This window comes from Prionailurus viverrinus, chromosome B3 (assembly GCF_022837055.1).
Source record: "Prionailurus viverrinus isolate Anna chromosome B3, UM_Priviv_1.0, whole genome shotgun sequence".
Classification (NCBI taxonomy): domain Eukaryota; kingdom Metazoa; phylum Chordata; class Mammalia; order Carnivora; family Felidae; genus Prionailurus; species Prionailurus viverrinus.
Window position 1 is genome coordinate 22,856,866 of NC_062566.1, and position 25,418 is coordinate 22,882,283.

At 37.9% G+C, this 25,418-nt stretch overlaps 1 protein-coding gene across 1 annotated transcript in view; it reads right to left on the reverse strand.

The window, feature by feature from the left end:
* Positions 1–25,418, reverse strand: part of OCA2 (OCA2 melanosomal transmembrane protein) — a 492,037-nt gene that overhangs the window by 248,028 nt on the left and 218,591 nt on the right. Inside the window, exon 18 of the mRNA XM_047864593.1 lies at positions 7,301–7,428. Within this exon, the coding sequence (XP_047720549.1) occupies positions 7,301–7,428 (128 nt within the window). The remainder of the gene's footprint in view (positions 1–7,300; positions 7,429–25,418) is intronic.

Genomic DNA, 25,418 nt, shown 5'->3' on the forward strand with positions numbered 1-25,418 from the left:
CCCCGAGTCTGGCTTGCAAAAGCAGAGGGGCGAGATGGAGTGTGTTCTGACAGCAAGCAGGACTTAACATCTGGAAGGTTATAAGTTAACAGCTCTGCTCGGGGAACAGGAGGGCTGGAGGACAACAGGAGGGAGAGTTGTTGAGCCCCAGACAACAGAGTGCAGCTTGGCGGGGAACAAAGGTGCTCGCCAGCACCATCTCTCTCGCCCACCCCACAGCCAAAATCCAAAAGGGAACCAGTTCCTGTCAGGAAACTTGCTTGTACCTTGCAAATACCCAACGCTGTGCTGCTGCGGATCCATCCCTCCAGTGGGTCTGACTCACTCCCGGTGCTGCAGGGCCCCTCCCGAAGCGGATCTCCAAAGGAAAAGCGAGCTGAGTCTGCCCCTCCCACCCCTGTGCACCTTGCAAATCCACCCCAGCTAATACGCCAGAACGTTAGCACCACAAGACTGGAAGTGTGCAAGTAGCCCAGAAGGGCCATGCCACCTCACAGTGAATCCCACCCCTAGGAGAGGGGAAGAGAAGGTACACACCAGTCTGACTGTAGACCCAGCGGTGGGCTGGGGGCAGACATCAGGTCTGACTGCCGCCCTGCCCACCAAGGCAAGTTACTCAAGACAGCACAGGGGAAGTGCCCTGCAGTTCTGCACCACTCCAGGGACTATCCAAAATGATGAAACGGAAGAATTCCCTTCAAAAAAACCTCCAGGAAATAACAATAGCTAACGAACTGATCAAAAATATTTTAACAATATAACAGAGAGTGAATTTAGAATAATAGTAATAAAATTAATCGCTGGGCTTGAAAACAGTATAAAGGACAGCAGAGAATCTCTTGCTACAGAGATCAAGGGACTAAGGAACAGCCAGGAGGAGCTAAAAAATGCTATTAATGAGCTGCAAAATAAAATGGAGATGACCACAGCTCGAATTGAAAAGGCAGAGGAGAGAATAGGTGAACTAGAAGATAAAATTATGGAAAGGAAGAAGCTGAGAAAAAGAGAGATAAAAAAATTCAGGAGTATGAGGGGAAAATTAGAGAACTAAGTGATGCACTAAAGAGAAATAATCTACGCATAATTGGTATCCCAGAGGAGGAAGAGAGAGGGAAAGGTGTTGAAGGTGTACTTGAAGAAATCATAGCTGAGAACTTCCCAGATCTGAGAAGGAAAAAGGAATTGAAATCCAAGAGGCACAGAGAACTCCCTTCAGACACAACTTGAATCGATCTTCTGCATGACATATCATAGTGAAACTGGCACAATACAAGGATAAAGAGAAAATTCTGAAAGCAGATAGGGAAAAACGTGCTCTAATATATAAAGGGAGACCCATAGGACTCGTGACGGATCTCTCTACTGAAACTTGGCAGGCCAAAAAAGAATGGCAGGAAATCTTCAATGTGATGAACATAAAAAAATATGCAGCTGAGAATCCTTTATCCAGCAAGTCTGTCATTTAGAATAGAAGGAGAGATAAAGGTCTTCCCAAACAAACAAAAACTGAAGGAATTCATCACCACTAAACCAGCCTTACAAGAGATCCTAAGGGGGATCCGTGAGACAAAGTACCAGAGACATCGCTACAAGCATGAAACCTATAGACATCACAATGACTCTAAACCCATATCTTTCTATAATAACACTGAAGGTAAATGGACTAAATGCTCCAACCAAAAGACATAGGGTATCAGAATGGATAAAAAAACAAGACCCATCTATTTGCCCTCTACAAGAGACTCATTTTACACCTGAGGACACTTTCAGGTTGAAAGTGAGGGGATGGAGAACTATTTATCATGCTACTGGAAGCCAAAAGAAATCTGGAGTAGCCATACTTATATCAGACAAACTAGACTTTAAATTAAAGGCTGTAACAAGAGATAAAGAAGGGCATTATATAATAATTACAGGGTCTATCCATCAGGAAGAACTAACGATTATAAATGTCTATGCGCCGAATACGGGAGCCCCCAAATATATAAAACAATTACAAACATAAGCAACCTTATTGACAAGAATGTGGTAATTGCAGGGGACTTTAACACCCCACTTACAACAATGGATAGATCATCTAGACACATGGTCAATAAAGAAACAAGGGCCCTGAATGATACATTGGATCAGATGGACTTGACAGATATATTTAGAACTCTGCATCCCAAAGCAACAGAATATGTTTTTCTCAAGTGCAAATGGAACATTCTCCAAGATAGATCACATACTGACTGGGTCACAAAACAGCCCTTCATAAGTATAAAAGAATTGAGATCATACCATGCATACTTTCAGACCACAATGTTATAAAGCTTGAAATCAACCACAGGAAAAAGTCTGGAAAACATCCAAAAGCATGGAGGTTAAAGAACACCCTACTAAAGAATGAACGAATGAATCAACCAGGCAATTAGAGAAGAAATTAAAACATATGGAAACAAATGAAAATGAAAATACGACATTCCAGATGCTTTGGGATGCAGCAAAGGCAGGACTGAGAGGAAAATACATTGCAATCCAGCCTATCTCAAGAAACAAGAAAAATCCCAAATACAAAATGTTAACAGGACACCTAAAGGAAATAGAAGCAGAGGAGCAAAGACACCCTAAACCCAGCAGAATAAGAGAAATAATAAAGATCAGAGCAGAAATAAACAATATAGAATCTAAAAAAAACTGTAGAGCAGATCAATGAAACCAAGAGTTGTTTTTTTGAAAAAATAAACAAAATTGATAAACCTCTAGCCAGGCTTCTTACAAAGAAAAGGGAGAGGGCCCAAATAGATAAAATCATGAATTAAAATGGAATTATTACAAACAATCCCTCAGAAATACAAGCAGTTATCAGGGAATATATGAAAAAATATATGCCAACACACTGGACAACCTGGAAGAAATGGACAAATTCCTAAACACCCACACACTTCCAAAACTCAATCAGGAGGAAATAGAAAGTTTGAACAGACCCATAACCAGTGAAGAAATTGCATCAGTTATCAAAAATCTCCCAACAAATAACAGTCCAGGACCAGATGGCTTCCCTGGGGAATTCTACCAGACATTGAAAGCAGAGATGACACCTATCCTTCTCAAGCTATTCCAAAAAATAGAAAGGGAAGGAAAACGTCCAGACTCATTCTATGAAGCAAGCGTTACTCTGATTCCTAAACCAGACAGAGACCCAGTAAAAAAAGAGAACAACAGGCCAATATCCCTGATGAATATGGATGCAAAATTTCTCAATAAGATACTAGCAAATTGAATTCAACAGCTTATAAAAAGAATTATTCACCATGATCAAGTGGGATTCCTTCCTGGGATGCAGGGCTGGTTCAACGTTTGCAAATCAATCAACATGATAGATCACATTAATAAAAGAAAAGATAAGAACCATATGATCCTGTCAATCGATGCAGAAAAAGCATTTGTCAAAATTCAGCATCCTTTCTTAATAAAAACCCTTGAGAAAGTCGGGATAGAAGGAACATCCTTAAACATCATAAAAGCCACTTATGAAAAACCCACAGCTAACATCATCCTCAATGGGGAAAAACTGACAGCTTTCCCCCTGAGATCAGGAACACGACAGGGATGTCCACTCTCACCACTGCTGTTTAACATAGTGTTGGAAGTGATAGCATCAGCAATCAGACAACAAAAGGAAATCAAAGGCATCAAAATTGGCAAAGATGAAGTCAAGCTTTCACTTTTTGCAGATGACATGATATTATACATGGAAAACTGGACAGACTCCACCAAAAGTGTGCTAGAAGTGATACATGAATTCAGCAAAGTCGCAAGATACAAAATCAATGTACAGAAATCATTTGCATTCATCTACACTAATAATGAAGCAACAGAAAGACAAATAAAGAAACTGATCCCATTTACAATTGCACCAAGAATCATAAAATAACTCGGAATAAACCTAACCAAAGATGTAAAAGATCTGCAGGCTGAAAACTATAGAAAGCTTATGAAGGAAATTGAAGAAGACATAAAAAAATGAAAAAACATCCCATGCTAATGGATTGGAAGAATAAATATTGTTAAGATGTCAATACTACCCAAAGCTATCTACACATTCAATGAAATCCCAATCAAAATTGCACCAGCATTCTTCTTGAAGCTAGAACAAGCAATCCTAAAATTCATATGGAACCACAAAAGGCCCCGAATAGCCAAAGGAATTTTGAAGAAGACCAAAGCAGGAAGCATCGCAATCCTAGACTGTAGCCTCTACTACAAAGCCGCAGTCATCCAGACAACGTGGTATTGGCACAAAAACAGACACACAGACCAATGGAATAGAACCCCCAGAATTGGACCCACAAAAGTATCGCCAACTAATCTTTGACGAAGCAGGAAAGAACATCCAATGGAAAAAAGACAGTCTCTTTAACAAATGGTGCTGGGAGAACTGGACAGCAACATGCAGAAGGTTGAAACTAGACCACTTTCTCACACCATTCACAAAAATAAACTCAAAATGGGTAAAGGACCTGAATGTGAGACAGGAAACCATCAAAACACTAGAGGAGAAAGCAGGAAAATACCTCTCTGACCTCAGCCACAGCAATTTCTTACTTGACACATCCCCAAAGGCAAGGGAATTAAAAGCAAAAATGAACTATTGGGACCTCATGAAGATAAAAAAGCTTCTGCACAGCAAAGGAAACAACCAACAAAACTAAAAGGCAACCAACGGAATGGGAAAAGATATTTACAAATGACATATCAGACAAAGGGCTAGTATCCAAAATCTATAAAGAGCTCACCAAACTCCACACCCAAAAAAGAAATAACCCAGTGAAGAAATGGGCAGAAAACATGAATAGACACTTCTCTAAAGAAGACATCCGGATGGCCAACAGGCACATGAAAAGATGCTCAACGTCGCTCCTCATCAGAGAAATACAAATCAAAACCACAATGAGATATCATCTCGTGACAGTCAGAGTGGCCAAAATGAACAAATCAGGAGACTATAGATGCTGGACAGGATGTGGAGAAACGGGAACCCTCTTGCACTGTTGGTGGGAATGCAAACTGGTGCAGCCACTCTGGAAAACAGTGTGGAGGTTCCTCAAAAAATTAAAAATAGACCTAACCTATGACCCAGCAGTAGCACTGCTAGGAATTTACCCAAGGGATACAGGAATACTGATGCATAGGGGCACTTTTACCCCAATGTTTATAGCAGCACTCTCAACAATAGCCAAATTGTGGAAAAAGACTAAATGTCCATCAACTGATGAATGGATAAAGAAATTGTGGTTTATATACACAATGGAGTACTATGTGGCAATGAGAAAGAATGAAATATGGCCCTTTGTAGCAATGTGGATGGAACTGGAGAGTGTGATGCTAAGTGAAATAATTCATACAGAGAAAGACATATACCATATGTTTTCACTCTTACGTGGATCCTGAGAAACTTAACAGAAACCCATGGGGGAGGGGAAGGAAAAAAAATGAGGATAGAGTGGGACAGAGCCAAAGCATAAGAGACTGTTAAAAACTGAGAAAAAACTGAGGGTTGGTGGGGTGGTGGGAGAGAGGGTAGGGTAGGTGATGGGCATTGAAGAGGGCATCTTTTGGGATGAACACTGGGTGTTGTACGGAAACCAATTTGACAATAAATTTCATATATTTAAAAAAAAAAGAAAGGCAAAGTGTGATAGTGAGATTGTAGAGAAACTGGAATACTATTACACTGCCAGTGAGAATGTAAAATGGTACAGTCACTGTGAAAAGCATTTTTACAGTTTCTTAAGAAGCTAAACTTATGATAAAACCTAGCATATATCTCAAAGACATGAAAATATATTCCACATGAAGTTACACACAAATTTACACAAATGTTTATGACAGTAATATTCATAATGTTCAAAATTTGAAAGAATACAAATATTCATCAAATGGTATCCACAAAGTAGAATGCTATTCAGCAATAAAACAAATGAGCTAAAATACATACAAAGACATGGATGAACAAACATTATTATCATTATTCTAATTAAAGAAAACAGACAGAAAAAACTATGATTTTTCCTTTATATGATTCTTTGGGATGAAATGTATAGGAAAGGCAAATCAATAGACAGAAAAAAATAGTGATTGCCTAAATCTGGAGTCAAGAGCTAGAATTAATCGTAAATGGACATGTGGGATCTTTTTTGGATGATGGAAATGTTCTAAACTTATTAAAAATCATTAAATTGTAAACTTATCATGTGAATATTATGATATGTAAATTATACCCCAATAAAGTTGTTTTTAAAATTCCATTGTTTACTACATCAACAAAATGAAGTATAAAATATGGAAAAATATGCCCAAAACCCAGATGAGATAGCAACTTATACCTGGAGTAAACATGTAATTGGGGCAGAGACTTTCAAAGTCCAATCATGAAAACAGTAACCAGAATTTTCCCCTCCATATTCTATGTGTTCAGTGTGGAAATAACACCCTGAAAAAAAAAGCTGAATGTTTTGAGTGTGAAACTGAGGATTTAGAATATAATTCACAACCCCCCACAGACTTGGAGGGACTGAGTCACTTGATTATATCTACACAACCCATTAGGAGCAAAGATTTAGATTACAAAACTTCAAAGGCCCTGTCTTAAAGACAAATGGTGGGGGGAGTATCAAAGTTTTATTACACAGAATAATAAAACCAAATGGGTCTACCATCAGTAAGTTAATTAATGTGAGATATTTGGTGTGCTTGAGATATCCTTTAGGGAGTAGTATTTTTCTATTTCAGCAAACCTTGTATTTGAGAAGGACACAAGTCCATAAATCAAGTCTGAAGATTGAATAATAATGTGAATAATTTTTTGAATACATTTCATAACAACTATTACCAAAATAATATTCACTCTTTTTATGTAGTCTTTTCCATGATAACATAGAATATTTAGTTAAACATTACACAAAATGAAATAGATCATCAAGATAATATCACCCTGTCAATTTTCTGTAACAAGTCACTCAGCTGTAAACACAACTTAGAGCAAATTCTACTTTATGGAAAATGAAATTAGAGCAAGTTTATAAATCACAAAGATAATTTTTAAAAACAACAACCAAATAAACAATTTATCAGAAAATATTTAGATGGCTGAAATAAAACCTGGTTTAACTTAAAATAGTCTATTATAACTTCCATCATTTCCCCCATGTTAAATAAGTGGAAAGACTATAGACTTAGGCTTTTTTCATTCGTACAATAAAGTATGAAACATAAAAGTCAGATAAAGGATTACTTTGCAAGAATTCTAAAGTCTTACCTCCATTAGAACAAAAAGTGCTGCAAAGAACAGAAGAGTTGCCCATTCCACTCGGTGTAGAATTATCTCAAAATCATGGATATCAGCTAAAATTAGCAACCAGATGGCACCCATAATAGCAATCCACCCTGGAAAACAAATAAGTGGACATATCGACATAGATGTAATTCAAATGCTAACACACTAAGATTTTATCTTCTGATCATTTTCTTTAATGAAGAAAATTTATATTCTGCAAACTAAACATATTTGAAATGTACAATTTAGGGGCGCCTGGGTGGCTCAGTGGGTTAGTCGTCCGACTTCGGCTCAGGTCACGATCTCACGGTCCGTGAGTTCAAGCCCCGCGTCAGGCTCTGGGCTGATGGCTCAGAGCCTGGAGCCTGCTTCTGATTCTGTGTCTTCCTCTCTCTCTGCCCCTCCCCCATTCATGCTCTGTCTCTCTCTGTCCCAAAAATAAATAAACGTTAAAAAAAATTAAAAAAAAATAAATAAAATGTACAATTTATATTTTGGCTAATATATGTACCCATAAAACCAATAATCAAGATAATGAACATATTCACTATCCCTAGCATTTTACTAATGTCCATGTTCTTGTGTCCCCTCTATCTCCCCCTGTTACCCTACTCTATGCCCAGGAATACATCTTTTCTTTCAATATAGATTAGTTTACATTTTCTATATTTTCTATAAATGTAATCATACAGCATACATTCTTTTGTCTGATTGCTTCCATTTCAGCAGAACTATTTTAAGATTCTTCAGGATTGGTGTGTGGCTCAATAGCTCATTATTTTGTATTATTTAGTAGTATGCTATAGCATGGCCATGCCACAGTGTACATATCTATTCACTGTTGGTGGGATGTTTGGATTGCTTCCATTATTTGACTATTACAAATGAATGTGCTATTAACTTTCATATACAATTATCTGTATGTACATATGTTTTCAGTTCCCTTGGGAAAATACCTAGGAATGGACTAGTTGATCACATGATAGATTAATATTATAGGATGTTTGTGTTTCACGAAACTATGAAACTGTTTTCCAAAATGGCTGTAACATTTTACACCACCAACAGTATATGAGAATTCCATTTCCTTCACATTTCAACACTGGGTCAGCCTTTTTTAATTTTAGACATTCCAATGAGTATGAAGGATATTTATTTTAGCTTCAAGTTGCATTTCTCTAATGACTAATGATGAACTTTTTTCTCATGTAGCTATTTGCCATCCATAGATCTTCTTTTGTGAAGTTTATGTTAAAATAGTCTGCACATATTTTAATGAGTAGAGCAAATAAAACCCAAAATAAGTAGAAGAAAATTAAGAATAAGGACTGGAGCAGGAATAATTGAAATAGAAAATAGAAAAATATTAGAGAAAATCAATGCCACAAAAAGTTGGCTCTTAGAGAAAATCAAGAAGACTGATAAACCTTAGCCAATCTGAATAAGATAAAACATGAGAAGACAAAATTTGCCAATATCAAGAATAAGGACAATGACATGTCTATAAATTCTGTAGACATAAAAAGAGTACTAGTTTTCTATACCTGCCATAACAAATTGCCATAAGCGTAGTGGCTTAAAATAAAACCTACTTCTAATATCACAGTGTTCATATATCAGAAGTATAGTGGGCTCAGCTACATTTCTCACTAGAGCCTCATCAAGACAAAATCAAGGTGTTGGCAGGGCTGAATTCCTTTCTGGAGGCTCTAGGAGAGAATCTGTTTTTTTATTCTTTCAAGTTGCCGACATTCAATCCCTTACAGCCTTGAGACTGAGGCCCTGGAGCATCTGGGTGGTGCAGTGGTTTAAGTGTCCAACTTTGGCTCAGTTCATGATCTCACAGCTCTTGAGTTCAAGCCCTGCATCGGGCTCTGTGCTGACAGCTCAGAGCCTGGAGCCTGCTTCAGATTCTGTGTCTCCTTCTCTGTCTGCCCCTCCCCAACTTGTGCTGTCTCTCTATGTCTCTCAAAAAATAAATACATGCAAAAAAATTATAAAAAACTAAAAATTAAAAAAAAAGACTGAGGTCCCAATTTCCTTGCTGTTGTCATCCAAGAGTTGTTCTTAGCTTCTAGAGGCCATTCAAACTTCCTGGCTCATGACCACGCCCCCCCAACTTCATCTATCATCAAAGCCAGCAATGGTAGGTAAAGTCCCTCTCAAACTTCAAAATGACTCTTCTGTCTTCACTCCTACTTTTAAGGGCCCATGTGATTACACCAGGCCCATCTACATAATCCAGGAAAATCTTCTGAACTGAAAGTGAGGAGATGGAGAAACATTTGTCATGCCAATGGATGTCAAAAGACAGCGAAAGTAACAATACCTATTTCAAACAAACTAGATTTTAAACCAAAGACTGTAACATGAGAGGAAGAAGGGCACTATAATAAAAGGAACTATCCAATAAGAAGGTCTAACAATTATAAATATTTGTGCCCCCAACTTTATAGAAAACAAATATATAAAACTAATAACAAACATAAAGGAACTTATTAAAAGTAATACAATAATAGTAAGGAATTTTAAAACCTTTCCTACATAAATGGACAGATTATCTAGGCAGAAAATCAACAAGGAAACAATGGCTATGAATGACACACTGGACCAGATAGACTTAACAGATATATCCAGGACATTTCATCCTAAAGCAGCAGGATACACATTTTTTTCAAGTGCACATGGGACATGGGACGTTCTCCAAAATATACCATATACTAGGACACACATCAGGCCTCAATAAGTACAAAAATACTCATGTCATATCATGCATATTTTCTGACCATGATGCTGTGAAACTTAAAGTCAACCACAAGAAAAAATTTGGAAAGACTACAAATACATGGAGGTTAAACAAAATGCTACTAACGAATGAATTGGTCAACAAGAAAATTAAAGAAGAAATAAAAATACGCCTGGAAACAAATTAAAATGAAAACACTATGGTCCAAAACCACTTGGGATGCAGCAAAAGAGATCATAAGAGATAACTATATAGCAATACAGGCTGTATCAAGAATCGAGAAAAATCTCAAATAAACAACTTACATTATACCTAAAGGAACTAGAAAAACAACAAACAAAGCCTAAAGCCAGCAGAAGAAGGCAAATAATAAAAATTAGAACAGAAATAAATGATATAGAAATGAAAAAGATAATAGAACAAATCAATGAAACCAGGAGCTGGTTCTCTGGAAAAAGTTAAGACAAATCCCTAGCAAGACTTATCAAAAGAAAAAAATAGAAAGGACCCAAATGAATAAAATCACAAATAGGAGAGGAGAAATAACAACCAACACCACAGAAATACAAATAACTATAAGAGAATATCATGAAAAAATATATGGCAACAAATTGTACAACCTGGAAGAAATGGATTAATTTCTAGAAACATGTGAACCATCAAAACTAAAACAAGAATAAATAGAAAACTTAAACAGACCAATAACCAGGAAATAAATTGAATCAGTAATCAAAAACCTCCCAACAAACAAATGTCCAGGACCAGATGGCTTCATAGGGATGTCCTATTCTACCAAACAGTTAAAGAAGACTTAATACCTATTATTCTCAAACTATTTCAAAAAATATAAATGGAAGGAAATTTTCCACTCATTCTATGGGTCCATCATTACCCTGATTCCAAAACCAGATGAAGACTCCACTAAAAAAGAGAACTATGGGCCAATATCCCTGAGGAACATGGATGTGAAAATTCTCAACACAATACTAGCAAACCAAATCCAACAGCACATTAAAAGAACCATTCACTACAATCAAGTGGGATTTATTCCTGGGCTGCAAGAGTGATTCAACATTCACAAATCAATCAATGTGATACATCATATTAATAAAAGAAAGTATAAGAACCATATGATCCTCTCAACAGATGCAGAAATAGCAAAGTACAACATCCATTCATAATAAAAACCCTCAACAAAGTAGGGTTAGAGGGAACATCCCTCAACATAATAAAGGTCATATGTGAAAAATCCATTTAGCAAAGTACAACATCCATTCATAATAAAAACCCTCAACAAAGTAGGGTTAGAGGGAACATCCCTCAACATAATAAAGGTCATATGTGAAAAATCCACAGCTAATATCTTCAATGGGGAAAAACTGAGAGCTTTACCTCTACAGTGAAGAAAATGACAGGGATGTCTACTCTCACATTTAACATAGTAGTGGAAGTCCTAGCCATAGCAATCAGAAAATAAAAAGAAATAAAAGGCATCCAAATTATCAAGGAAGAAGTCAAACTTTCACTATTTGTGGATATGATATTCTATACAGAAAACCCAAAAGACTCCACCAAAATATTTCTAGAACTGCTACGTGAATTCAGTAAAGTTGCAGTATACAAATCAATGTATAGAAATCTCTTCCATTTCTATACACCAATTATGAAAGCATCAGAGAGAGAAATCAAGAATCAATCCCATTTACAACTGCACCAAAAACATAGATACCTAGGAATAAACTTAAATAAGAGGTGAAAGACCTGTACTCTGAAAAGTATAAAACACTGAAGAACGAAATTAAAGATGACACAAAGAAATTAAAAAATTTCATGCTCTTGGATTGGAAGAACAAATATTTTTTAAATGCCTATACTACCTAAAGCAATCTACACATTTAATGCAATCCCTATCAAAATACCACCAGCATTTTTTACAGAGCTAGAACAAACAATCCTAAAATTTTTATGAAATTCAAAAGATCCCAAATAGCTGAAGCAATCTTGAAAAAGAAAATCAAAGCTGGAGGTATCACAATTCTGGACATCAAGTTATATTACAAAGCTGTAGTGATCAAAACAGTATGGTACTGACACAAAAACAGGCACATAGATTGATAGAACAAAACAGAAAACCCAACTATAATTAGGGATGAAAAACAGAAAATAACAAGCGTTGGAGAAGATGTGGAAAATCGAGACTCTCATACATTGTTGGTGGGAAAAAAATGATATAACTGCTGTGGAAAACAAATTAGTGGTTCCTCAAAAAGCTAAACATAGAACAACCATATGACCCAGCAATTCCACTCCCAGGCATATACCCAAAAGAACTGAAATTAGGAACTCAAACAGATACCTTTGTACCACGGTAATATTATTCACAACAGCAAAAAAGTAGAAACAACCCAAGTATCTATCAACAGATGAATGGGTAAGCAAAATGTGGTATATATACAGAAAATGTAATATTATTCAGTCACAAAAAGAAATGAAGTTCTGATACATGCTATGATGTGGATGAATCATGAAAACATTATTTTCATTGAAATAAGCCAGACACAAAAGGACAAATATTGTATGATTCCACTTATATGCAATATCTAGAATAGGTAATTTACCTAAATTTGGAATTTACCTAAATTCATAGAGATGGAAGGTAGATCATAGGTTACCAGGGGCTGAGGATACAGGGGAAGAGAATGAGGAATTAGTGTTTAATTTAATTCTATTAGGGTGATGAAAGTTTTTAGAAATAATTGTGGTAATGGTTATACAACACAGTGAATGTAATTAATATCACTGAATTATGCACTTTAAAATGTATAAAGTGACAAATTTTATGTGATATATTTTAACACAATAAAAATAACAGAAGAAAGATACATTGGGAAATGCATTGTAATTTAGCATTCATGAAGTAGACCAGAAGGCCTTATATAGGATGCAGAGGTATTGGAACCTCATTTGTAGACAGAGGGAAATCACTGAAGTTTTTGTAAGTGAAGGAGCTGGAGTGGCCTAATTTTTCCATGTGTATAGCTATCTTTGCCTGACTAGATTCCATTACCTTTCTCTGAATTCTTCATAGCACCTACCACAGTTCTTTTTTTTAAGAATGTATTGGTTTTTAAAATTAAAAAAATTTTTTTAATTTTACCAGTTTTGTAATTTGTTTCAGGAGGAGAATTTAGTGGTCCATCACTTACATATAACACCCAATGCACATCACAAGTGTCCTCCTTAATACCCAACACCCATTTAACCCATCCCACCACTACACCCCCTCCAGCTACCCTCAATGAGCACCTACCACAGTTCTAAAGACAATTATTGTTTACCTGTTCCATCATTTATGATGGCTGATTCTTTGATTGCTCTCTTAAAGATAAGATTTATTTAAATTCCCAGTAAAAAAAATTTCAGCAGTTGCACTTTCCCTGGATAACGTTTTTCTACAACCAGAAATGGCATCGCATTGCTTGCTCTGCCATATGGCAGTAAGAATATCTGAGTCAGTAAAAATACAAGTTATTGTTCCTGATCCTAAGAGAAACTTCAGTCAGGAAAGAAGATGGAAGCTCAACTAGGACTCTCTACATAGTTCTATTTTCACTTAACAATTTGTAGAGGCTTGAATTTTCCTCCAGCCCAAACTCCTGTCATAGCACTCATCAATCCAACTTCAGAACAGGTTCTATATTCACAGAGCCTTGCTGTGTCATAAAAATTCCCTGAAATAACCTCTAATTGAATGAGGTCTCACCTTGTCCCAGCAAAGCCTCAATTTCTCCCTTAATTTTAATCATATTGTCTGCGGAGCCAGCAGCACTAATCAAACTGCCTGTTCACAAGCATATCTGCGTGGTAATGCCTGGTTACTTTACTGAGGAGTTAAAGTGGCACCTCCTAACAGGTTTCCCTGGGTCACTATTAGAAACATTCCATTCTGTTCTCACTCAGCACTGGCTCCTCAGTGATAGCCAGCAAGCGATAAGTGATGAAGTGGTGGGTTCTTTTATAATGTGCTGGAAGAAAGAGCCAGAGATGAGAACATCACAATTTCAGGCTTTACATTCTATTACAAATACTAACAATGTGACATTGAGACTCTTCTAAAAATTAAAAATTCAGTTGACTGAAGATGGATAAGACTAAAAAGCAAAATTACCTAAGCTCTATTTATCTTATGGAGCTTCTATCCAACACCTTCCATGAATAAGCATTAATCTCTCACCAAGTGCTTTACCATTCCTCAAAATGAAACCTCTGATGAGGGGCTCTGTACTTTCTCATTCAAATCCCCCAACAGAGCCAAGTTTCAAAGCAGAACAAAGAACTAATGGGACTTTTCCCTCCAATTCCTAAGGCCCTGGTCAGAAAGATTCAAAGGAAAGTAGAACAAGGTTTCCACCACTCATTAAGCAAGCGTCCTTGACATAGGCATGTGCTGGTCACCTCACAGCAAACTAGCCTGTGGGAAAAACAAAAACTAAAACAAAAAGCTCAGGCTCCCAAAGATTAATGGGTTTTCTTCAGCCTGCTGGGGACAAAACCAGGATTCAATCCCCATTCCGTGAGAACTGCTTTCCATTCTACCTAGTTGGATTCATCTCATGTGCTCAGTCTTTAGAAGGAATGCTTTCACTACTTATAAATAAGCCTTGTAATTCCACTTATTAAACCTCTCCCCAAAAGGTGGCTTGTTTCATGTACTCAGAAATGTAACTCAATTTTGTTCTATCTGAAACCTTGCAATCTTTTATAAAGAACATATTGTCCATACAGAAGTGCTGATTCCTAGGGCCACATGTATCCCAATGTTTACAGCAGCACTTTCAACAATAGCCCAGTTATGGAAAGAGCCCAAATGTCCATCAACTGATGAATGGATAAAGAAGATGTGATTTATATATACAATGGAACACTACTTGGCAATGAGAAATAATGAAATCCTGACATTTGCAGTAATGTGGATGGAACTGGAGGGTGTTACGTGAAATAAGTCAGTCAGAGAAAGACAGATATCATATGTTTTCACTTATATGTGGAACTTGAGAAACTTAACAGAAGACCATGGGGAAAGGGAAGGGGAAAAAATAGTTTCAAACAGAGAGGGATGCAAACCATATGAGACTCTTAAATACAAAGAACAAACTGAGGGTTGATGGGTGTGGGGAGGAATGGGTGATGGGCATTGAGGATGGCACTTGTTGGGATGAGCACTGGGTGTTGTATGTAAGAGATGAATTACAGGAATCTACCCCCCAAACCAAAAGCACACTGTATACACTGTATGTTAGCTAATTTGACAATAAATTTTATATGAAAGAAAGAAAGAAAGAAAGAAAGAAAGAAACATAAAGAATATAAAATAAAAAAACATATTGTCTATGTTCCTTGCTCTGAACATTTTTCAAGAGCCTCTGATCAAAAGCAATACTGTTCTGATAAATCTATTACTTATAGTTAACATGAACTAACCTATATGTCTTAAGCCACACAGGATGCATCTCTAGAGAATATCTCAACAGTTATATGCCTCATAACCGCCCTTCAAACCAGGAAACCTCACAAAAGGACTCTGTGTACTGGATACAGTAAAAGCCACTCTGCCTGCCCTGCTTTGGTGAGGTATCTCATGTTTATTGGCCATGAACTACCTAAAATAGGCCACAAGAGATTTATCATAAATAATCAAGGCCTTTTGGGTTCAAAGAAACACTGTGGTTGTCTGTGGAGTAGTTTTAGACCTACTACTGATCCTGTCCTGAGTCTCCAGGGTGAAAACCCAATGCCTTCTCCTGGGGAGCTCATAGTTAACAGTTGGGTGAGAAGGTGGGACAAGCAGCATGGTATGAGTTGGATTACAAAGTTATAGAAACCTGAGTCACCAAGAGGTTAAGTTCTATTAACTATGCATAGGGCAACTGCCTGGGACCAAAAGGAGAGGGTAGCTCACTACTTGAAACTAATATATAGCCTGCATAGGTTTCCTCTCATGAGAAAAGTTCTCTTCTTTCTAGCTTCCCTTCAAAATCAAGGAAAAGCAAGACCATTTTTCATCAACCTACATTTTCCTGAGCTGCTTAGCAATCAGCCTAAACTGTTTTTTCACATCACACTCAATTGTGTACCAGGCCTTGTTTCTAAGATCTCTGTCCATATTAAGTGATTCAGTCCTCACAACAATCTCAGGGGTTAGGGGTACTTAGGCACAGCAGGTAACCACAGGCATCAAGTATTGGAGCTGTGTTTAAAGCCAGGGTGATCTGGCTCCAGATCTGCCCTCTCCCTACTCAATCCAGGGAAGTGGCTGTAAACAACCCAAGGTTCTTTCTGTGGCTGTGAAATCAAAGCTCAGAGTGAAGCTAATGACTTCTTTTCAACACCTGAAAGCTTCCATGTGACTTCTAATCAGGCTTAGGAAATACCATGATTGCATCAAGTCAATAGTTTAAACGAGCTGAAGTTGGGAAGAATAAAGGTGATTGAAATATAAGTGATTCTAGTTCTAAGCATTTTGATTCAAACAAAGTTTCCACCAATATTGACAGGTGAAAGTAGATCCAGGAAACCTTGCTGAGCTGCTCTTTCCTATCCATGGTCCACCGTCCCAACCAACTCTCTGCCCCAGAAGCTGACTTGTGTGGACCACATAAAAATTTTCTCATGTCCAGGATTCTAGCTGGCCTTTGCCAAAGGAGAGCCCCATAGGAGATAGCATTGGGGTGAGAGAGGATTCCACATATTCATTACTTTGGATCCCTCCCTACAGGGTCTTTCCACTAAAGGTCTCACAGCTGTTCTCAAGGTGGCCTTGTCATCACATCTTTCTAGTTACTAGGAATCTCCATCGTCTCTTCCTTTCTCTCTCTCTTTCACTTTCTTCCCACATCCCCCATCTCTCTCTCTTTGTCTCTCTCTCTCTCTCTCTCTCTGTGCCTCTCTGACTATCTCTCTGTCTCTGTTTGTCTCTCTTTTCCCCTCTCTGTGCCTATCTCTCTGTCTCTATTTGTCTCTCTTTTCCTCTCTCTCTCTCTCTCTCACGTGCGTGCACACACGCACACACACACACACACACACACACACTAGCTCTAGGACACCACACTACCCTTTGTGGATCCTTCCACATTGCCCACACCTTGGTAAATACCCGCATTATTAAATCCTCCAAATTAACAAGTTGGAGTAGACCATCTATTTTCTGGCAGGACCCTGACTGATACAGTGCATGCATCTATTAAACCATTTTATAAACATTTTAATTGAACTATAGCATACATGCAGAAAAAATACATTGATTTTAAATAAAAAATGTAGCTCAATTACAAAAGAAATACATGCATGTAACCTCCCAGGGCAAGAAACAGAACATTATCAATATTCCAAACCCCATTTAGATTTCCTCTATTCCTACACTCTCCCTTTCACTCCCTGACTCCTAGCACCATAGACTAGATTTGCCTGTTCCTGAATTTTTTATACATAGAATCATGTAGTATGTACTCTTTTCTATAAAACTTTTCTTTTGCTAAACATGTCTGTGAGTTTCAGCCATGTGGTTACAATTGCAGTAATATATTTATTTTTATTTCTTTTTTTAATGTTTATTTATTTTGATACAGAAAGACTGAGCACATGCGAGTGAGCAGAGGAGGGGAAGAAAGAGGAGGACAGAGAAAATCCTAAGCAGGCTCCACACTATCAGTGCCTGATGCAAGGCTTGATCTCACCAACCTTGATATCATGACCTGAGCCAAAATCAAGAGTTGGTTGCTTAGCTAACTGAGCTACCCAAGGCACCTCAGATTTATTTCTATTTTTAATAGTATTACCCTGTATGATTATCCCACAATTTAGTTATCTATTCTAGGATTGACAGATATGTGAATTGCATCTAGCTTGAGGCTATTATAAATAATGGTGTTATGAGCGTTTTCATATGTTTTTTGGTGTGCATATGTACCCATTTCTGTCAGTAATATAACTAAGAACAAACTTTACGGGCAACAAACTTTAAAGAACAAACTTTAGTAGATGCTGCCAAACTCTTTGTACAAATTTACAATCTTATCAGCAATATATGACATTTCTTGTTGCTCTACATTCTCTCAACACTTGCTAATGTCAATCTTTAAAATTTTAGCCACTTATGTGTGTATATATAATGGTATCTTTTTGTGGTTTAAAATCATATTTTACTGATGACTTATGAGAAAAAGCACCTTTTCATATGCTTTTGGTAATTTCAATCATTTCAATATATCCTCTTGTCTGTTCAGGATTCTTGTCCATTTTTCTATTGAGTGTCCTATCATTCTCTTACAAGTTTATAGGTATTCTTTATATATTCTACATACAATTTCCAAATGTAATGGAAAATATTTTTGCACATATTTTTTCTCTCTATGATATCTTTCTCACTAATTTCTCAAAAGAAATGGAAGTTTCTATTTTTAAGGTAATAGAGGTTATCAACCTTTAGTACTTCCTATATTCTCTTCAAGAAGCTGAGCTGCAAGGGAGGAGCCAAGATGGTGGAACAGTATGGAAGTTTTTTGTGTGTCTTCAGTCCATGAAATACAGTAAGACCAACATTAGAGCATCCTTCACACTTAGAAAACTGATCTGAGGATTAACACAACAATCTGCACAACCTGAACCACAGAATTCAGCATGTACGTGGACTGGAGAGGTGAAATTGGGGAAAGAGAAGACGCGGAGGGCAGGAAGCCTCTTTTGCATGAGGAGAGAGGATGGAGACGGTGGGGGAGCAGGGAAAATGGGAAAAGTACCCCTCCCCAAAAGCAGCTGGAGAGAAAGTGGAAAATTGGAAACAGCCACAGGGACTGAACTAAAAAGGGAGAAAGGAGAAAGGAGAAAGGAGAGGGTTTAAATTCCATTAAGACTGTAAACAGGGGAGCACAGACTCTAAAATTCTGCAGTTCGATACCTGGTGGTGCTCTGGTGGGAAGAGTGAATCCCCAGGACCAGAGTGGGGTCTAGGAGGTTCTTGGGCCACACAGGGAGAAGCGTTCCATTGCTGGAAGGACATTTGGTGGAGGCTGTGAGGCCACCTGGGCCCAGCAGACCCAGAGAGAATGGCCCTGAGAGAACGGCCACATTTGCTGGTGCTGGAACAAGGTCGTTAAGGGTGAAGCCTGGTGCCAGATGTGTGTTGTGATTTTACATAATCCCTGAGGTGTTGCTGCTACACTGACTCATGAACTTTTTCTAGGGAGGGCTGGCACCTGGCTGCAGTCTCTGGGCATCAGCAGCAACATGGTCCTGCAAGAGTTCCTGGTGTGGCCAGCACCCACCAATTGCTTGGTGAGACCCTTCACAAAGGGAAAGAGCGGGTAGAAGCCACAGTCCCTCAGAAGTGGGGGGCTGGGGAAGGTAGCCACATCTGAGACAAAACTTGAGAGGAAGGTGTTTCCTGGGGCTTGGTCATGGACAGTGTGGAAGTGGGGAGTGGGCAGAAGCCTAAGATGAATGACAGGTGCATGATTACTGACCGAGGAGAACAGAGTTCCAATACTAGAGACTGGGAAGCTGGGTGACACCATTTTCACCATGCCTGCACATGTGCATACAAACATACCAGCGCCACAACAATCCACCCCAGTAGGCTAACAGCACAATCTAGTGGAGAATGGAGCTATTACACTAAGCCCCACCCAAATGGGTCAACCTCACTTTTCAGGAACACAAGCCTTACTGCCTGCTTAGTTTATGGACTATAAAGCTCTTCATAGTTTGACTTCTAGGGGAAAAAAAAAGTAATTTCAGTTGTATTTCAGTCTTTAGCCAGTCCAACTATGCAATTTTCTTTCTTTCCTTTTTTTCCTTTCTCTTTTTCATTTCTTTTCTTTTTCTTCAAAACAGAAAGAGAAAAAATTCATTTTTATTTTCAATTTTTATTAAATATATTTTTAATTTTTTTCTACTAAATTTTTTACTGTTGTGTAATTTTTTTCAAATTCTATTTTACTTCCATCACTTCATTTTAGTCTACTTCAGTCTATTCATTTTGCAAATTTTCAAATTATTTCCTTTTTTTAATTTTTCCCCTTTTTTCTCTAATAAAACCACTTTCAAAACCCAGACCAAAGCACACCTAGGATATAGCATTATTTATTTGATTGTTTTGTGTGTGTGTTTGTTTTTAATTTTTTAATTTTAATATTTTTTCAATTTTAATTTTTTTATTTTAACTTTTTCTACCTCGTTAATTCTTTTTCTCCCTTAAAATGATGAAAAGAAGGAATTCACCCCAAGAGAAAGATTAGGAAGAAATGACAGCCAGGGAAGTAACCAACACAGACACAAGCAAAATGTCTGAACCAGAATTTAGAATCACTATAATAAGAATAATAGCTGGAGTCTAAAATAGATTAGAATTGCTTTCTGTGGACATAAAAGAGGTAAAAACTAGTCAGGATGAAATAAAAAATGCTATAACTGAGCTGCAATCTCGAATGGGTGCCGCGGCGGCAAGGATGGATGAAGCAGAACAGAGAGTCAGCGATATAGAAGACAAATATATGGAGAATAATGAAGCAGAAAAAAAGAGGGAGATTAAGACAAAAGAGCGTGATTTAAGAATTAGAGAAATGAGTAACTCCTTAAAAAGGAACATTAGAATCATAGGGGTCCCAGAAGAGGTAGAGAGAGAAATAGGGGTAGAAGGGTTATGTGAGCAAATCATAGCAGAAAACTTTCCTAACCTGGGGAAAGATACAGACATCAAAATCCAGGAAGTACAGAGGAACCCCATTAGATTAAAAAAAAATTGACCATAACAAGGCACATCATACTCAAATTCACAAAATACTCAGGCAAGGAGAGAATCATAAAAGCAGCAAGGGAAAAAAAGTCCCTAACCTACAAGGGAACACAAATCAGGTTTGCAACAGACCTATCCACAGAAACTTGGCAGGCCAGAAAGGAGTGGCAGGATATATTCAATGTGCTGAATCAGAAAAATATGCAGCCAAGAATTCTTTATCCAACAAGGCTGTCGTTCAAAATAGAAGGATATAAAAAGTTTCCCAGACAAACAAAAATCAAAGGATTGGGGACCACTAAACCAACCCTACAAGAAATTTTAAGGGGGACTCTCTGAGGGAAGAAAGATGAAAAAACTACATACATACATACATACATACACACATACATAAATAAATACCAAAAGCAACAAAACTTAGAAAGGACCAGAGAACACCATTAGAAACTCCAACTGTACAAGCAACATAATGGCAATAAATTAGTATCTTCCAGTACTCACTCTAAACATCAATAGACTCAATGCTCCAATCAAAAGACATAAGGTAACAGAATGGATAAGAAAACAAGATCCATCTATATGCTGTTTACAAGAGACCCACTTTAGACCTAGAGACACCTTCAGATTGAAAGTATGGGGATGGAGAACCATCTATCATGCTAATGGTAAACCAAAGAAAGCCGGAGTAGCCATACTTATATCAGAAAGACTAGACTTTAAAATAAAGACTGTATCAAGAGATGCAGAAGGGCATTATATCATAATCAAGGGGTCTATCCACCAAGAAGACCTAATAATTATAAACATTTATGAGCCAAATGTGGGAACACCCAAGTATATAAATCAATTAATCACAAACAAAAAGAAACTCATTGATAGTAATACCATAATACTAGGAGACTTCAACACCCCACTCACAGGAATGGACAGATCATCTAATCAAAAAATTAACAAGGAAACAATGGCTTTCAATGACACATTGGACCAGATGGACTTAAGATATATTCAGAACATTTCATCCTAAAGCAGCAGAATATACATTCTTCTCCAGTGCACATAGAACATTCCCTAGAATAGACCACATACTGGGACACAAATCAGCCCTCAGCAAGTACAAAAAGATCGAAATCATACCATGCATATATGTTCAGACCACAACGCTATGAAACTTGAAACCAAACACAAGAAAAAATTTGGAAAGGTAACAAATACTTGGAGACTGAAGAACATCCTACTAAAGAATAAATGGACCAACCAAGAAGTTAAACAGGAAACTACAAGATTATGGAAGCCAGTGAAAATGACATACCACAACCCAAAACTTCTGGGATACAGCAAAGGTGGTCATAAAAGGGAAGTATATAGCCATCCAGGCCTTCCTAAAGAAGGAAGAAAAATCTCAGGTACACAACCTAACCTTACACCTTAAAGAGCTGCTGGAAAAAGAAAAGCAAATAAAACCCCAAACCAGCAGAAGACAGGAAATAATAAAGTTTAGAGCAGAAATTAATGCTATCAAAACCAAACAAACAAACAAACAAACAAAAAAAACCAGTAGAACAGATCAATGAAACCAGAAGCTGGTTCTATGAAAGAATTAACAAAATTGATAAACCACTAGCCAGTTTTACCAAAAAGAAAAAGGAAAGGACCCAAATAAATAAAATCAAGAATGAAGGAAGAGAGATCACAACCAACACAGCAGAAATAAAAACAATAATAAGAAAATATTATGAACAACTATATGCCAATAAAATGGGCAATCTGGAAGAAATGGACAAATTCCTAGAAATATACACACTACTAAACCTGAAACAGAAGAAAAAGAAAATTTCAACAGACCCATAACCAATAAAGGAATCGAATTAGTAATCAAAAATCTCCCCAAAAACAAGAGTCCAGGGCCAGATGGCTTTCCAGGGGAATTCTACTAAACATTTAAGGAAGAGTTAACACCTATTCTCCTGAAGTTGTTCCAAAAAATAGAAATGAAGCCAGCTTACCTTGATTCCAAAACCAGACAGAGACGCCACTAAAAAAGAGAACTACAGACCAATTTCCATGATGAACATGGATGCAAAAATCCTCTACAAGACATTAGCCAACCGGATCAAACAATACCTTAAAAAAATTATTCACCACGACCAAGTGGGGATCTATACCTGGGATGCAGGGCTGGTTCAATATACACAAAACAATCAATGTGTTTCATCACATCTATAAAAGAAAGGACATGAACCACATGACCCTCTCAATAATTGCAGAGAAAGCATTTGAGAAACTACAGCATCCTTTCTTGATAAAAACCCTCAAGAAGGTAGGGATAGAAGGATCATACTCAAGATCATAAAAGCCATATATGAATGACCCAACGCTAATATCATTCTCAATGGGAAAAAACTGAGAGTTTCCCCCTAAGGTCAGGAACAAGACAGGGGTGTCTACTCTCGCCACTGTTATTCAACATAGTATTGGAAGTCTTAGCCTCTGCAATTAGAAAACACAAAGAAATAAAAGGCATTCAAATTGGCCAGGAGGAAGTCAAACTTTCACTCTTCACAGATGACATGATACTCTAAATGGAAAACCCAAAAGATTCCACCAAGATAGTGTGAGAACTGATTCATGAATTCAGCAAAGTTGCAGGATATAAAATCAATGCACAGAAATCGGTTGCATTCCTATACACCAACAATGAAGTGACATAAAGAGAAATCAAGGAATCGGTCCCATTTACAATTGCACCAAAAACCATAAAATACCTAGGAATAAATCTAACCAAAGGGGTGAAAAATCTATACACTGAAAACTACAGAAAACTCCTGAAGGAGATTGAAGAGGAAACAAAAAATGGGAAAATATTCCATGCTCCTGGATTGAGAACAAATACTGTTAAAATGTTGATACTACCCAAAGCAATCTGCATATTCAATGCAATCCTGATAAAATAACACCAGCATTCTTCACAGAGCTAGAACAAATAATCCTAAAATTTGTATGGAACCAGAAAAGACCTTGAACTTGAAAAATAAAACCAAAGCAGGGGGCATCAAAATCCCACACTTCAAGCTGTAATCATCAAGACAGTATGGTACTGGCACAAGAACAGACACTCAGATCAATGGAACAGAATAGAGAACCCAGTAATGGACCCACAAACATATGGCGAACTAATCTTTGACAAAGCAGGAAAAAATATCCCATAGAATAAAGACAGTCTCTTCTGCAAGTGGTGCTGGGAAAACTTGACAGCGACATGCAGAAGACTGAACCTGGACAATTTCTTACACCATCCACAAAAATAAACTCAAAATGGATGAAAGACCTAAATGTAAGACAGAAAGCCATCAAAATTCTTGAGGAGAAAACAGGCAAAATCTCTTTGATCTTGGCCGCAGCAACTTCTTACTCAACAAGTCTCTGGAGGCAAGGGAAACAAAAGCAAAATGAACTATTGGGACCTCATCAAAATAAAATGCTTCTGCACAGCAAAGGAAACAGTCAACAAAACTAAAAGACTACCAATGGAATTGGAAAATATATTTGTAAATGACATATAAGATAAAGGGTTAGTATCCAAAATCTATAAAGATCTTATCACACTCAACATCCAAAAAACAAAGAATCCAGTGAAGAAATGGGGAAAAGACATGAATAGACACTTCTCCAAAGAAAACATCCTGATGGCCAACCAACACATGAAAAATGCTTAACATCACTCATCATCAGGCAAATACAAATCAAAACCACAATGAGATACCACCTAACACCTGTCAGAATGGCTAACACTAATAACTCAGGAAACAATAGATGTTGGCGAGGATACAGAGAAAGAGGATCTCTTTTGCGCCGCTGGTGGGAATGCAAACTGGTGCAGCCACTCTGGAAAACAGTATGGAGTTTCCTCAAAAAATTAAAAATAGAACTACCCTATGACCCAGCAATTGCACTACTAGGTATTTTTCCAAGGGATACAGGTATGTTGTTTCGAGGGACACATGCACCCCCATGTTTATAGCAGCACTATCAACAATAGCCAAAGTATGGAAAGAGCCCAAATGTCCATCGATGGATGAATGGATAAAGAAAATGTAGCATATTAGAGTTGCGGCAAGATGGCGGCTTAGGAGGACGCTGGGCTCACCGCACGTCCTGCTGATCACTTAGATTCCATCTACACCTGCCTAAATAACCCAGAAAACCGCCAGAGGATTAGCAGAACGGAGTCGCCGGAGCCAAACGCAGACGAGAGGCCCACGGAAGAGGGTAGGAAGGGCGGCGAGGCGGTGCGCGCTCCACGGACTGGCAGGAGGGAGCCGGGGCGGAGGGGCGGCTCGCTGGCCAAGCAGAGCCCCCGAGTCTGGCTTGCAAAAGCGGAGGGGCCTGACGGACTGTGTTCCCACAACAAGCGCGACTTAGCGTCTGGGAGGTCATAAGTTACCAGCTCTGCTCGGAAAGCGGGAAGGCTGGATGACAAAGGGAGGGAGAGCTGCTGAGCCCCCTGACAACAGAGCTCAGTTTGGTGGGGAACAAAGGCGCTCGCCAGCGCCATCTCCCCCGCCCAT